At 42.8% G+C, this 16,562-nt stretch overlaps 1 protein-coding gene across 2 annotated transcripts in view; it reads left to right on the plus strand.

The window, feature by feature from the left end:
- GOPC (golgi associated PDZ and coiled-coil motif containing) overlaps positions 1-16,562 on the plus strand; it is a 110,464-nt gene that overhangs the window by 31,653 nt on the left and 62,249 nt on the right. For both annotated transcript variants that reach the window (XM_029596436.1, XM_029596437.1), the window contains exon 2: positions 5,120-5,284. In XM_029596436.1, coding sequence (XP_029452296.1) covers positions 5,120-5,284 — 165 coding nt within the window. The remainder of the gene's footprint in view (positions 1-5,119; positions 5,285-16,562) is intronic.

The raw sequence follows: 16,562 nt of genomic DNA on the forward strand, positions 1-16,562 counted from the left end.
TTGGGATCCACAGGTTTGGGTTTTTCTCTGTACTTTTTGCCAGTTTTTAGTGGCATACCGAAGGGAGATTTTTGCATATAAGAAGTGATCGACATAAACTCTGAAGAGGTCAGTGATCTTGCAGCAAAAGAATAATCAGAACGGCAGAGAGAGGGTGATTTGGAGAGCGTGGCACCTGGAGTTCCTTGAAACGTGTCTTTCCCTGCTCACCGCATTACATGACCCCCCAACATTTGAACATCTTATTAGACAGAATGGCTTCTGACCATTGGGCAACATCAAGATTTTTTGCAACCTCAACACATCTTCCACCTTCTCTCTGGTCCCCACCTACCGCACCCCGCCCACAGACCAACCTTCGTCCCAATGTACTAGCTTACCCTAAACAAGTTGCTATGCCCATTTCCTCTCTCTGGTCCCCCCCCCCCCCCCCCCCAACTGCACCCCGCCCACAGACCAACCTTCGTCCCAATGTACTAGCTTACCCTAAACAAGTTGCTATGCCCATTTCCTCTCTCTGGTCCCCCCCCCCCCCCCCCCCCAACTGCACCCCACCCACAGACCATCTTTCGTCCCAATGTGCCAGTTTTACCCCAAATAAGTTGCCATGCCCAATTCCTCTGTCCTCCAATCTGCCCCTGCACCTTTCCCCCTAAGCTGTGAATGTAAACTGTCTCTAAGCAATGCTTACAATATGCAAGCCACCCTGGCAACTGTTAACTGTTCCTAAGTTATACTTGGCACATGTGTAATAATTTCACGGCACATGTGTAATTAAGTTCTTGTTTACTGTTCTAAGTCATACCTGCTCATGTGCAATAATTAGTTCCTTATTAACTACTCTGTTACACTGTAACAATCAGTTTCCTCATTAACTGTTTCTAAGTTATACTGTAAAAATAAGCAGCCCATGCCTTATTTGCTGTTCAGTTTACATGTGAACTGATGTGATATCTCGATCGAATGGTATACAAAAACAAACAAATAAATAAAATAAAACACTTTATACCGTAAAAGAATGTTCTTGCTGATCTTTGCAAGGTCAAATCTTTTTGAATCATTTTGCGATAAGGCTGATAAGGGCAAAGGAGTGATTTCTAAAATCTATTCCATGTTGCATCAAGATCTTTTATGTAAACCGGCCTAAGTTAAGGCTTAGGAAGCAGACTTAAGGGAGGTTGTATCTGATGAGGAGTGGATATATTCTTTCTAGTTGATTGTAAGTGCTCAATTTCTGCTTCCCTTGTAGAGAACAGTTATAAAGTTCTGATGCGATAATACTTAACACCAGCCAAGCTTCACCATATGTACCCCTAGGCTAAGGATACTTGTCAGTGGGAATGTGGGGCTCGAGGGACTTTCTTTCAGATGTGGTGGGAGTGTTTATATATGGTCAATTTCTGGGATGACGTTTTTAGCTTGATTAAAGACATTACGGGTAACCAGTGACTAAAGACCTGAAAATGACCGTATTGAGATTACCTATGTCTCATTTATCTTTACATTTGTAGTTGCTTAGTCAACAGATTTGTATAGCTGCCCATTGTGAAATTGCCTTCAACTGGAGGCAAATGCAACCTCTTTTATTGGACAAAGCTGTAGCATGGCTGGATAAGATACAATAGTTACTACATAAGCTGACAGGATTATGGCATAAATCTATGGGCGACTTCAAAATCTGGCATCCCTACAAAGTATGTAGTTGTAGTTCCTTGATTTTGATTTCAACTTCCATCTAGTGATCCTAGGAAGAGGAAAAGTCCTTTTAGCAAACAAGCTTATTGTGCTTAATTATTCAAAGGCTCTACATTATTTATGTGACTTTTCCTACCATATGGATGGAAGTCTAGCTATGGTGGGTTAGGAATTTAAAGTTGTTGAGACTATGCTCATAGTTGTTTAAAAATTCTTATATACTGCCTATACAATTTGATCTAAGCGGTTTACAAGGAATTAAAAACATAGATAATTTAAAACATCATCATAGACAAGTTAGAAATTTAAACATCGTAGTAGATAAGTTAGCAGTACATAAGCACAAATCCAGGAGAAATAAAAATTAAAATGATGAGTAATAAGGATAATTTTAATAAGAAATCTTTGTTAGCTGTATGCAAGGGTACAGAGATGGGTTTTGAGAGCTTTTTTTGAAGTCTTTCGAATTTGCAGAAAGACTGATATGATCTGGGAGAGAATTCCATAATATCGGACCAGCTACTGAGAAGGCGGGTCAAGACTAATCTGGCTGTTTTTATTGTGGCAACCTAGAGTATGCAAGTGTAGCTATCTTAATTGGCAAGGTGGCCAGTAGAGTTTTAGCGTAGAACATAACCAAATGGAAGACGTTAGAGATTAGATTGTGAATTATAGAGAGAGCCTTGTATTGAATACGGTATTGTAGAGGAAGCCAATGGAGAAATTGAAGGACTGAAGTGATAGTCTTTGTATTAATTTGGCTTTCTCTTATGTTTGTTCATGGTTTCATATATAATAAAACTTTTAATGGGAAAAAAAAAGAAAACAAGAGTAGGGCTAAATGTTAAATTTTCCCAATGGAGTAAGGGGGGAATAGTGGAGTGACTCAGGGATCTCTTCTGGGATCATTGTTCTAATATATTTGTAAATGACATGGAAATGGGAACAATAAGTGAGGTGGTCAAATTTGCCAATGGCACAAAATTATTCAAAGTAGTTAAATCACAAGAGGATTATGAGAAATTCCAAAAGGACCTTGCAGAAGTGGGAGACTGGACATGCAAATGGCAAGTTAAATTTAATGTGGACAAGTGCAAACTGATACACAAGGACAATAACTTTCAAACCGGCACATGTGCACACGTTTGCGCACATGCATCTGTCCGCACCCAGATACGCAGTCATCTTATAACATCTTATACCAGTACATGATCTTCGGTATATAAAAGTCTTTAAATAAATAAATACGCACACATGTTATAAAATAGCTTGGCCGCGCACATGCGCACCCAATTTTAAGTAGGTGCGTACATCTGCACGCAAATCCTGCTACTGCGTAAATCGGGGAATTTAAAAAGGGGAGCATGCTGACGCCATTCCCAGTTTTACCAGTTTGTCTGTAGTTTGCCCAGTTGAGAGAGGTCCTTCAACCCCCCTGTTTTGATAGCCTTCATTCCCCCCACACCCCTGCAGTTAGTCCCAACCCTTAAAACCCCATGGATCTACCTACTTTTCTTTAAATTTTAACCTACTTGGCATCCATGGGAGGAGTAGAATTACGCGGCAGGGGACAATCGGCATGCACTTGGTTGTGTCAGTATTTACGTGCACATCTTACATTCAGACTCCAAGACACCCATGCCCCACCCGGACCTCACCCACGCCCCTTTTTGAAAACCTTTAGACATTTATGTGCTGCAGGAGATATGCACGCATCTCAGCAGCTTTTAAAATTTGCTCGCCACATGCGAATCCGACTTCTTCACACATCTCCTAATGTGCACTTCGGGTTTTTAAAATTCAGCACTTGGGGTAGATTTTAAAAGAACACGCTCTAGCATCCATGTGCGCGCCGGACGCCCGGTTTTATAACATGCGTGCACAGGTGCGCGCATGTTATAAAATCGGGGGTAGGCGCACGCAAGGGGGGTGCACACTTGTGTATCCTGCGCGCGCCGACGCCCACGGCCTTCCTCAGTTCCCTCCCAATCCGCTCCAATTTCGGAGCGGACTGGGAGGGAACTTCCTACCCCCTACACTAACCTCCCTTCCCCTAACCTAGGCCCCCCCCCCAATTTTTATTTTATCTTTCTGTGCCTGCCTTGGGGCAGGCGCAGTTTGCGCGCACCAGCAGCCTGTTGGCATGCGATCCCCTGGCACAGCGGCAAATGGCCTCTGTGCCGGGGGCCTCTAGCCCTGCCCCCTCCCCGCCCCTTTCCCGAGGCCCTGGGACTTAACACGCGTCCTGTGGATTTATGCGCTGACCGGGCCTTTGAAAATTGGCCCGGCGCGCGTAAGGCTGGTCACGCGCGTAAATCCTTGAAAATCTACTCCTTAGGGAAGAGTAACCCAAATCATATCTACACAATGCAAGGTTCCACATTAGGAGTTACCATTTAGGAAAGGGAGCCAGGCATCATCGTTGATAATAGGTTGAAATCTTCTCCGTGTGCTGCAGCAGCCAAGAAAGCAAATAAAATGCTAGGGGTTATTTAGGAAAGGAATGGAGAATAAATGGAGAAATAAGCAGAGAATATCATAATGCCTCTGAATTGCAGGTCATCACATCTCAAAAAAAGGATAGCAGAATCAGAAAAGTTATAGAAAAGGGTGACAAAATAATACAGGGGATAGAATGATTCCCCTACAAGGAAAGGCTAAAGAGGTTAGAACTCTTCAGCTTGGGGAAGAGACTGCTAATGAGAGAGATGATAGAGGTTTATAAAATGAGTGGACTGGAATGAGCAAATGTTAATCAGTTTACTCTCAAAAAGTACAAAGACTAGGACACATTTAAAACTAATAAAAGAAAATATTTTTTTACTCAATGCGTAATTAAGCTGTGGAATTTGTTGCCAGCGGATGTGGTGAAAGCTATCAGTGTTGGTGCGTAGTCTGGACAAATTCCTGGAGGAAAAGTCCATAAACCAGCTTGGAACTTATCCCGTGGGATCTTGCCAGGCACCTGTGAGCTGGATTGGATTGGAAACAGGATACCGGGCTTGATGGATCCTTGGTCTGACCCAGTATGGCAAGTCTTATGTTCTTGTGATTAAAGGGAGTAAAATTTAGAGTAATCTTAAAGGAAATAGATGGTGGTGGATGTATGGAACAGCCGCTCAGTGGAGATCGTGGAGTCCGAGGGACAGTGTTGGAGTTCAAGAAAACATGAGATAAGCTCAGAGGATCTCTGAGGGAGAGGAAGGGATTGTAAAGCTAAGCTGCATGGTCTCAATTTAAGATATATTTTTTATTTTGTTCTTAATGAGTAGTGTGAGGTTGTGCCATTTGTAATAGCCTTATGTGGCAAATTACCAGCATGCATGCCAGATTTATTTTTGATAATGCTAAATGTTCTGTGTGGTTTACAGTCATTTTTGTAAAACAATATAATTAGTTATTTGTACTGTTTTGCATATTTTAGGCTCAACTGGTTGACCTGAAATCTGAACTGACGGAGACTCAAGCTGAGAAGGTGGTATTGGACAAGGAAGTGCACGATCAACTTTTGCAGCTCCATGCTGTTCAGCTTCAACTGCATGCCAAATCTGGCCAGAATGTTGACTCTGGAGCCATCAAGGCAAAGTTGGTGAGTGCAATTAAAAAAATATATATATGGCCCCCTCCTCTAAGTTAAAATAGTGCTATGTGCAAACAAACATTCAATGACAGCAAAAGTGTTGTGACATAAGCATGAATAATTTGTTACCTGGTATGCTGAGACTGATATAAAAAAAATATAAAAAACCCCAAAAAACTATTGCTTTTGAATGGGATTATTTAATTCTCCAATGACCAGCAGAATGAACCAGTCACAGAAGTGGGTGACGTCATCCTGACGGCATCAACACAGATCTTACTCTGAGATCAGAAAAACAAGGAAGCATGCACGGGAGCGCGTACATTGCTACTTCTTTACAAGCTGCCTCAGTCTTTTTCAGTCCATACTCGCATCTGGACTTACATTGCGCTCTTGTCATTTTTTTCTTGGGCAAGAGATTACTTCTTTTTTTTTTTGATATTTTTCTCCCAGCTCTCTTAAAAAAAAAAAGAAAAAAAAAGCTTTCCAAAGTTTTCCAAGATTGAGCTTGACTTGGTGGATAAGTTATTCATGCCAGCCAGCTTCAAACATTGTTCTTGTGGACACAAAATAACAGGTTTGGACACTCATTTGAAGTGCTATTGCTGCCTGGGCTTATGATCATAATGGGGTAGATTTTAAGACCTATGGACGCGTGACTTTATAGCATGCGCGCGCCGGTGCAAGCATGTTATAAAATTGGGGGTCGGTGCATGAAAGGGGGGTGCACATTAGTGCAATATGCACGCGTCATCGCCCGCACCCTCCCAGACCGCTGTGATTTCAGAGCGGCCTGGGAGGGAACTTCCCAACCCCCGAAACTAACCTCCCTTCCCCTAACCTACTTGCCTCCTAGCTCTAACCTAGCCCCCCCCCCAACGACCTTTGTTTTCCCTTTTGCGCCTGTCTCGGCGCAGGTTGTGCGCAATGGCAGCCTGCCGGCACGCGATCCCCAGCACAGCGGCAAATGGCCGCTGTGCCAGGAGCCTCTGACCCCGCCCCTCCCCACCCCTTTTTCAAAGCCCTGGGGCTTTACGCGTGCGGCTGGGCCTTTTTAAAATAGGCCTGGCATGCATAAGGCCACTTACGTGCGTAAATCCAGGCCAGTGTGTCTAACTGTAAGCACTGTAGGAGGTGTCTTTGAGGGTCCATCAATACAGAGCCTACAAGATGAAAGACCTAAAACCCATTTCTAGCCATCCTATAGGTGAGAAACGCAAAAACAGGACACAGGCACTCAGCTAGTGATTCAGTCTCAAGGGATGAAAGGTTCTGTTTATAAGAAAAAAGGGCCTCCAGTAAGTGGAGAGAGAATTCCACCTCTCCAGACATGGAGCCCAAAAAGAGAATGATGCAGCTGCTGGCCAGCAGCTGCTAGGAGCCTGATGCTTAATGGTCTCAAAATCCCTTACTACGCAGGCAGCTCATGCAGTGCTCCCTTGCTGCATTGGAGCCATGATCTGTGCAGACTCGAGAGGTCGTCTTGGTGCAACCACAGAAATTTGTGCACAAAGTATCCGCCCAGAAGTTAGTGTGGTCTAAGACGATGGGGCAGTATTCATTTGTAAAATCAGCTGTGCTATTGATGCTGTTAGCCGTGCAGCAGTCTGGGTAGGCATCTTTCTGTATGCTGACAAATAATCCAGTGCAGAAAGGGCAGCAATGTAAGGATCCAGCCATCTTTAGTATTGGTGCCAGAGGTAGATGATTTTTTTTTTTTTTTTTTACTTGGCCCTTCCAGATTCTCTCACAGGGCTGATTCTGGAGACTATGACAAGATGTTTTGAATATTTCCTCAGGAATTATTTTAAGGATACACCAAAGCCTTCTCATTCATTTACACCTTTACTGGAGTTTCTTCAGGTGCAGTCACCTTCTAGGCCGCTACAAGAACCAGTAGTAGAAGCCAAATTAGAGATAATAGATTTAACTTCAGTGATTAATTCTGAGCAAGGTGATCAATCTGTGGAGAATGTGGCTATGTAGTAAGTTTGTTTGGTTTTTTTTTGTTTTTTGTTTTTTTTAATTTAAAATAATTTCTAATCCACATGCTCTGCATTCTAGCCTGAAGTGGCTTACATCATTAAAAGCATTCATAATATGGGAATAAACAAAATTACTCTTTATAAGATCTGAGCTTGTGACCAGAGAAGTTTAATTTTTAACTTGCTAGCCTTAATATAGATTGATTTCTTGCTGACATTGTTTTATTATCTGCTATATTTCCTCTTGTTGCATGGTTTGAAATCTCTAGAAATTTGGCTAGTGTGCATTGAAATAACTGTTTGTAATTAATGAAGCAAATCTTCAGAAGCAGTTTGCAACGAAAACGCAAGTGGTGCATTTGAGAGAAGAATTGTTCGAGTTTCAAAAATCCTTCCCTATCTTGATGCAATCAGAATATCTTCCCCAGCTTCCACAGAGGAGTCAGAATCCCAAGACTAAATGATTTACAGTGGGATCTGGTAGAACAAGACATGTCACTGTACAACACCCATTTTCTCCAACTGGACTGCATCTTGAATACTCGCCCCCAGTCCCACAGATAAGTCCATTACAGTGGGGTTTGGCAGAATTAGCCCTGTGAAGGAAGATACCCACTCTCTCAACTGTTATTCTTACATAATGCATTTTCTGCTTTGGAAAATGAAGAAGCCCCATCAACAGAACATGAAGTGCTGTCTGAAAGGGAGGTAGTCTCCCAATGCACCCAGAAACCCTTCAGTGTGGTCAAATGTCATAAAAGAAAGCTGCTTCTGCTGGGAGACTCTGTAATCAGAGGCACCAATTTGGGAACTCAGTTTGATGGGGACACAATGGTTAAATGCATTCCAGGATCGTCAACTAATAGAAATGCAAACCAGGTGATCAATGCAATTTTAGAAGAAAGCAAGAATTCTGATATCAATGTTATCATCCATCTGGGGACCAATGACCTCGCTAGAAACAGTGTCCACAAAGAACAGGAAGATTTCCAAAATCTAGGAGAGAAGATTGGACGCTTGGCAAAGGCTATTGCCTTTTCAGAAGTTCATGGAAAGGTTACGCCATATAGATAATTTCAATGTCTGACTCAAAACTTGGTATAAGGAAAATTGGTTTTGGATACGTTGGAGACTGTGGCTGTGTATGGAGCAGTAAAAGATTATATGTAAGGATAGCCTACAGTTGTCTGTGGCAGGAAAGAGGATGCTAACTGAACAATTCAGATCATACATTATCAGGCATTTAAACTAGGGAGCAGGGGTGGCAGGAAGTGTCCTGTGAATTTGGCATGTCAATCCCAAGCAGAAGAGGAAAGGGAAAGTAACAAAATCAGTTCAATAAAGCAGAAAGTTGAATGCAAAAAGTAGCTGGAAAGCTGTAACTACAAATGCTTGTAGTCTGGGCAACAAAACTCTAGACCTGCAGGCCCTAATAGTGGAGGCGGACTTGGATGTTGTTGCTGTTACGGAAACCTGATTCCCACAATTGGAATACAGCCATTGATGAGAAGGGACAGAGAGGACAGAAAAGGGGGAGGAGTAGTTCTTTATGTCAAAAGCAATATCCAAACTGATTTTATTATGGGCTTGACAGTTGCTTGGTTTTGATGGTAAATAGTACCCTTTGATATAAGGCTTGGAGTATCCAGCATGAAGCAGCAGTTACTACTCTTAATAGAAACAGGGATGTAACCTGCATGGAGCTGCAGTTACTACCATAAGAAACTTGATGGGCAGACTGGATGGACCATTTGATAATTATCTGCCATTATTACTATGTTATAATGTAAAAGGGAGTGATGAATGTGGTGATCAAATTCATAGATGACACAAAATTATTCAAAGTTGGTAGAGCACAACCGATTTATGAGGAATTGCTAGAGGACCTTGTGAAAATGGGGGACTGGACATCTAAATGTCAGATGAAATTTAATGTGGATAAGTGCAAAATGATGAAAATAGGAAAAGATAATCCAAACTATAGATAAATGATGTTTGGTTCCATATTAGGCGTCACCACCCAGGAAAAGGATCTTGGAATCACTGTGGACGATACTTTGAAATCCTCGGTCCAGTGCATGCCAGTGGTTACAAAAGCAAATGTAACGTTAGGTATTATTATTAGGAAAGGAATGGAAAATAAAACAAAGGATATCATAATGCTTTTGTATGGTGCAACCGCACTTTGAGTACTGTCTGCAGTTCTGGTTGCCCCATCTCAAAAAAGATATAGAGGAACTGGAAAAGGTACAGAGAAGGGCAACAACAACGATAAAGGGGATGGAAGGCTAAACATGTTAGGGCTCTTCAGCCTGAAAAAGAGACTGCTGAAAGGGAATATGATAGAGGTCTATAAAATCATGAGTGGGGTGATACAGATAAACAGGGAATTGCTATTTACACTTTCAAAATAGTTCTAGGACTAGGAGACACTCCATTAAGCTAATAGTACATTGAAAACAAATCAGAGAAAGTATTTTTATACTCTGCGTACAGTTCAGCTGTGGAACTTGGTGTCAGAGGATGTAGCGTAACTGAGTTTAAAAAAAGATGTAGACAAGTTTCTGAAGAAAATGTCCTTAAATCATAATTAGTCATGTAGTCTTGGGAAAACCACTGCTTATCCCTGGTTATGAGCAAGCAGGATTGAATCTGTTCTTTGAGATCTGGATTGGCCATTGTTGAAGACAGGATACTGGGCTTGATGGATCAATGGTCTGACCCAGTATGGCATCTCTGTGCTGAGGGTTAGAGGATCACAGTCTTCCCTCATGATGTTTGCAGGGGTCTCGTGTGCTCAGGCTGAGTCTCCCCAAAGGCTCTGTATTTTCTGGAACTTCTGTGTGCACCAAGAGGATTCCATTTTTTTTTTCACATTCTTACTGACACTGGTTGCACTCAGACTGGGTGTGTGTGTGTGTTTCTGCTCAAGAGGGTACTGGGCTGTTGGGAAAGTGCTGGCTGTATTGGCACCAATGACTGATTTCTGGAGTGCAGGAAATCTAGGAGTGAGTGTAATGTATCAGTTATTGGCACCTCTCTAGCTCTGCTATGACTCACCAGCTGCTCTTGCCTCTGTTTTGGCTGCTGCTGTGGCGGAATTTGAGTTGTGTGGTTATGAGAACTGACTACCCTTACAGGCTGATTCAGAAAAACGCGCGGTAGAGCTGGGGAGCGCCCGCTCTCCTTGTGCGCGCTCAGGCCACTCTCCTGGGCGTGCAATTCAGGAGGGTGGCCTATGCAAATTAGGGCCCACGGTAAAAGGAGGCGCTAGGGAAACTAGCGCATCCCTAGTGCCTCCATTTTGACAGGAGCGGCGGCTGTCAGCAGGTTTGACAGCCGACGCTCAATTTTACTGGCATCGGTTCTCAAACCCGCTGGCAGACACGGGTTCAGAAAACAGACGCCGGCATAATTGAGTGTCCGTTTTCCCACCCATGGGTCTATTTTTAAAAAATTTTTACTTTTTTTTTTTTTACTTTTGGGGCCTCCGACTTAATATCGCCATGATATTCCCGGCGCCGGCAGAAATTAATGCCTACCTTTGGGTAGGCGCTAATTTCTGAAAGTAAAATGTGCGGCTTGGCTGCACATTTTACTTTCTGTATCACGCGGGAATGTTGTTGCAGGCGCTATTGGTTTCGGGGTGGGGGAGGGTGTTTGGATGCGCATTTTCGACGCGCTATTACCCCTTACTGAATGAGGGGTAAAGCTAGCGTGTCAAACGCGCGTCCAAATGCGGGTAAACAGTGCGCTCCACCGGAGGAGGACTGGACCAAGCACCGTGGGAAGCATCGACACCAGCACAGACGGTCATCACTGTCCGGTGCCGGCACAGACACCGGAGGGGCACAAAGATAAAGGGCCTGGAAAATGGAGGAAATGCATAAGTCTTTCAGAAGCTGCAGTCTATTCTCACAGAGTGCAGTCTCATCTGCCTCCCCAGGCATTGAGTTGAGCAGGAGTTCCTCAAAATTATCTCCCCCCATCAGCGGAACAGGCCAAATCCTCTGGGTTGAGTATCAAAAGTATGCATTGAAGAAGAGATGTCATTCTGAGGAACTGCCAGAGTAGCTGGCATGCAAAAAGTACTGAGCACTGTTGACGCATGGTGATTTGGCACCATCAGCGCCAGGCCCCAACACTGTTGAAGCAAAAATCCATGGTGTTGCTGACGCATAAGCCCAAATCGCCATCGAAGCACAAAACATCAGTGCCATCGACACTCAAATCCCCAATGCATCGAATCCCAGGAACAAGAAATGCATTGGGCCTTTACCACCAGAATAGGTTGCTCTAGCATTGATGCATGCTGCTGTAGTACTTCCAGTGTGTAGCTATGTGTGGCTTGCACAGAACTTTGGAACATATACACCACAGGGGTTTAATGTGTTGCTATATTAACTCTGGTGTCCGGTATCACTGTGAGAAATCTCACCAATGTAACGGTTGAGATTCCAGCAAAGGCAGGAACCATTTTGGTTTGTGGAAGATATGGTAGGCCTAATTGACAAACTGAAGGGTAGTAAATCACCTGGACCGGATGGTATATACAACAGGGTTCTGAAGGAATTAAAAAATGAAATTTCACATCTATTAGTTAAAATTTGTAATCTATCATTAAAATCATCCATTGTACCTGAAGACTGGGGGGTGGCCAATGTAACACCAATATTTAGAAAGGGCTCCAGGGACGATCCGGGAAACTACAGACCAGTTAGTCTGACTTCAGTGCCAGGAAAAATAGTGGAAAGTGTTCTAAAGATCAAAATCACAGAATATATAGAAAGACATGGTTTAATGGAACAAAGTCAGTATGGCTTTACCCAAATCTGCTTCACTTTTTTGAAGGGTTTAATAAAGATGTAGATAAAAGTGAACCGGTAGATGATAGTATATTTGGATTTTCAGAAGGCGTTTGACAAAGTTCCTCATGGAGGCTTCTAAGAAAAGTAAAAAGTCGTGTGATAGGTGGCGATGTCCTTTCGTGGATTACAAACTGGTTAAAAGACAGGAAACAGAGTAGGATTAAATGGACACATTTCTCAGTGGAGGGGGGTGGGCAGTGGAGTGCCTCAGGGATCTGTACTAAGACCCGTGCCTTTCAATATATTTATAAATGATCTGGAAAGGAATACGACAAGTGAGGTAATCAAATTTGCAGATGAAACAAAATTATTCAAAGTAGTTAAATCACAAGTAGATTGTGATAAGTTGCAGGAGGACCTTGTGAGACTGGAAAATTGGGTATCAAAATGGCAGATGAAATTTAATATGGATAAATGCAAGGTGATGCATATAGGAAAAAATAACCCATGCTAGCGTTACACAATGTTAGGTTCCATATTAGGAGCTACCACCCAGGAAAGAGATCTAGGTGTCATAGTGGATAATACATTGAAATCCTCAGCTCAGTGTGCTGTGGCAGTCAAAAAGCAAACAAAATGTTAAGAATTATTAGGAAGGGAATGGTGAATAAAATAGAAAATGTCATAATGCCTCTGTATCACTCCATGGTGAGATCGCACCTTAAATACTGTGTACAATTGTGGTCGCCACATCTCAAAAAAGATATAGTTGCGATGGAGAAAGTACAGAGAAGGGCAACCAAAATGATAAAGGGGATAGAACTGCTCACCTATGAGGAAATACTAAAAAGGTTAGTTAGGGCTGTTCAGCTTGGAGAAGAGACTGCTGAGGAGGGATATGATAGAGGTCTTTAAAATCATGAGAAGTCTTGATCAGGTAAATATGAATCGGATATTTACTCTTTCAGATAATAGAAGGACTAGGGGGCACTCCATGAAGTTAGCATGTAGCACATTTAAAATGAATCTGAGAAAATTCTTTTTCACTCAACGCACAATTAACTCTGGAATTTGTTGCCAGGGGATGTGGTTAGTGCAGTTAGTGTAGCTGGGTTTAAAAAAGGTTTGGATAACTTCTTGGAGAAGTCCATTACCTGCTATTAATCAAGTTGACTTAGAAAGTGACCACTGCTATTACTAGCATCAGTAGCATGGTGTATACTTAGTTTTTGGGTACTTGCCAGGTGCTTGTAGCCTGGATTGGCCACTGTTGGAAACAGGATGCTGGGCTTGATGGACCCTCGGTCTGACCCAGTATGGCAATTTCTTATGTTCTTATTAGTGAATACATTTCTGTGATGACTAAAATATAGTATTCCAAGGCAGCTCTCCTAAATAAGCAACTCGGTATTTCTTTAACCAGTTTCTGCAATATTTGCAACTTATTTTCCTGCTATCCAAAGTCTGTCTTAAATAAACTCAATAGTAGATATTTCCTTGCAGAATAGAGCCCGCCCGACACTGCAAGTGTTTTGGCGCTGTCACCTGCTTCAGGATCCAGAGAGTTGTGTAGCATAACTTGCTTCTCGATGCCACCTAACAAGAAGATATCTATTATTGAGTTTATTTAAGACAGTCTTTGGACAGCATGAAAATAAGTTGCAAATATTGCAGAAACTGGTTAAAGAAGTACTGAGTTGCTTATTTAGGAGAGCTGCCTTGAAATACTGTCTCTACATCTTTCTGTCAGAACTCTTGATTGAAATATAAGAAAATTACAAGCACTGGGGTAGATTTTATAAATTTGCGCGAGCACGTACTTTTGTTCGCGCACCAGGCGCAAACAAATGTACGCTGGATTTTATAAGATACGCGTGTAGCCGCACGTATCTTATAAAATCCGGGGTCGGCGCACGCAAGGGGGTGCACATATGTGCAACTTGCACGCGCCGAGCCCGGCGCGCGCTGCCTGTTCCCTCCGAGGCCGCTCCGAAATCGGAGCGGCCTCAGAGGGAACTTTCTTTCCACCCCCTGCACCTTCCCCTCCCTAACCCACCCCCCCCTACCTTTGTTGCCAGATTTACGCATGGTGAAAGCAGGTGTAAATCTGCGCGTGCCAGCGGGCTGCTGGCGCCGACCCGGGGGCTGGTCCGGAGGCCTCGACCATGCCCCCTCCCCGCCCCTCTTACGAAGCCCTGGGACTTATGTGCGTCCCGGGGCTCTGCGCGTGCCGGCGGCCTATGCAAAATAGGCGCGCGAGTACCCTGCGCACGTAAATCCAGCCGGATTTACGCGCGCAGGGCTTTTAAAATCCGGCCCACTAATTCAAAGCAAAAATGGTACCTGCCTTTACTGGAATCTTAACCGTACAATGGTGAGATTCCGTGCAGTGATCCCAGACACCAGAGATCATGTAGCCACACAGTAAACCCCTGTGGTGTATGTGTTCTATAGTCTAGAAGGGGTTTCTAGAGGCGTTGGTTTATTTTGTTGCACGGAACTTTGAAAGTGGCAGAGGAGGATATGGTACATCTATTCCCACCAATTACTAGAGCCCTTTACACCAGGGTAGCCAACTCTGGTCCTCAAGAGGCACAAACAGGCCTTGTTTTCAGGATATCCATAATGAATATGCATATGAAAGATTTGCATGCATTGCCTTCAAAGTATGCAAATATATTTCATGCTTATTCATTGTGAATATCTTGAAAATCAAGCCTGTTTGTGGCTCTTGAGACCAGAGTTGCCCACCTCTGCATTACACCAACAAGACTGGAGATTTCAGATTCCATTTTGCTCTCTGGTACCTCTCCATCTAATCAGCCTCCAATTCAAATTTTAAAGAGTCCAAAGAATGTGCAGGATTCCATTCTTGTATCAGAAGAGGATGTTCCACTGCTCACACCAGGAGAGAGGGCATATCAGCCATTTAATCAGATAGCAGATTTGATAAAGGATTTCTTTACCTTTGTAGCAGCTAAGGATAAGGAGGAAACTTCCAGCCTCTCCTTTCAGGTTGTCAGATTTACTCCCACGAGGAGTTCTAATATCCCTATTGAAGGTGGATGCTCAGTCAGAACCTTCGTGAGATAGTTCTAGTTGACAGCATTTGTTTGCAGTGGAGTCCAGTCAGAGAATGTCCATAGGACTTATAACCCTTGGAGATGACAAAGGACCCCTCTTCAGTCATCTTCTTCATCACTGGGGTCCTGGATCAGAGTTCCCATACCTTTTGAGCTCTGAAGAAACGTTTATGGGGTTCCTTTCCAAACCCTTCCGGACACTTGTTTCCATCAGAGGACCTTTTTTACTGTAGATTTCCAGACGGAAGGTGCTTGGAGTTAATGTGTGTGTAAGGACAAAGATTCTCACACAAATGTCTTTGGTCGTCTTCAAATTCTAGAAACTCCAGCAGAGCCAGAAGCAATCTCAGTTCATAATATCCTGCAAGAATTGCAAACTGGAATGTTGTAAATGTATTTCCTGTTCCCCAGTAGCAAGGAAACTAGACTTCAAGTAGAGAGTACAAAAATCCATGGGCTTTGCAATACTGCATTTACCCATCAATCAGTTGGGATAGATTCAGCTCTTAAGAGTAAAGAAAACAAAGATATGTTCAAATACTCTGCTGGGGAAGAGTCCCAGGCTACTAGACAATTTTGGGAAAAAGGTGTTTCAAAGCTCTGTGCTTAATGCATGAATTTCCACTCACCAATTCTACATAGTTCAATGCTTATACGATTGTATACAGAAATTGAAACCTTTTCTTCTGCATCAGTGAGGCAGAATCACATAACATCAACCACTCTTAGACATTCCATCTATAAAGTATTTGATATCATGTCTTGCACATCCATAACATCCATTGGAGTGTGCCAGTAGCCTACACAATAATATCCACGATAAGTTGGCAGACATTCCGTGTCTGGGTGATCACCTTTTCGGAGAAAAGCTTAGAGAAACAGTTGCTCAAATAATGGAACATGTAGCAGTCCCTCTCCACAAGACAGGAACAACAGTGTTCTGCAAGGTGTCTTTTTTTTTTTTTTTTTTATTATTTATTTATGCAATTTTACAATTCAAGAAAATCTTGTACAGAATCAGGGAAAACAATAATCTTAGTCGGTACTTATAACATCAGTATCGTCTAATTTTAACCAAGAAAATAAAAAAGACAAAGGTAAAGAGACATTATCTCTACTTATTGTTCCACTGAAGAGATCCTCTAATAGGAGGGCGGATCTTACCAAACCTATCTAACACAACAGGATCATACCAAAATAAGGATAATTCCGGATTAATACAGCACCCCACACTATTGTGAGACATTATGGAGGGTCCTTCAGGGTACACCATCTATGGCCGCTGGGGTCTTACCAACCAAGAACTGTTAGTTGGGGCGGATCGAAAAAAACATAAGTATTTTGCAAGTATTTAACCACACATTTGCATGGAAATTTGAGGAAATATCTAGCCCCAATTAACAAGACCTGA

This window comes from Rhinatrema bivittatum, chromosome 3 (assembly GCF_901001135.1).
Source record: "Rhinatrema bivittatum chromosome 3, aRhiBiv1.1, whole genome shotgun sequence".
NCBI lineage: Eukaryota > Metazoa > Chordata > Amphibia > Gymnophiona > Rhinatrematidae > Rhinatrema > Rhinatrema bivittatum.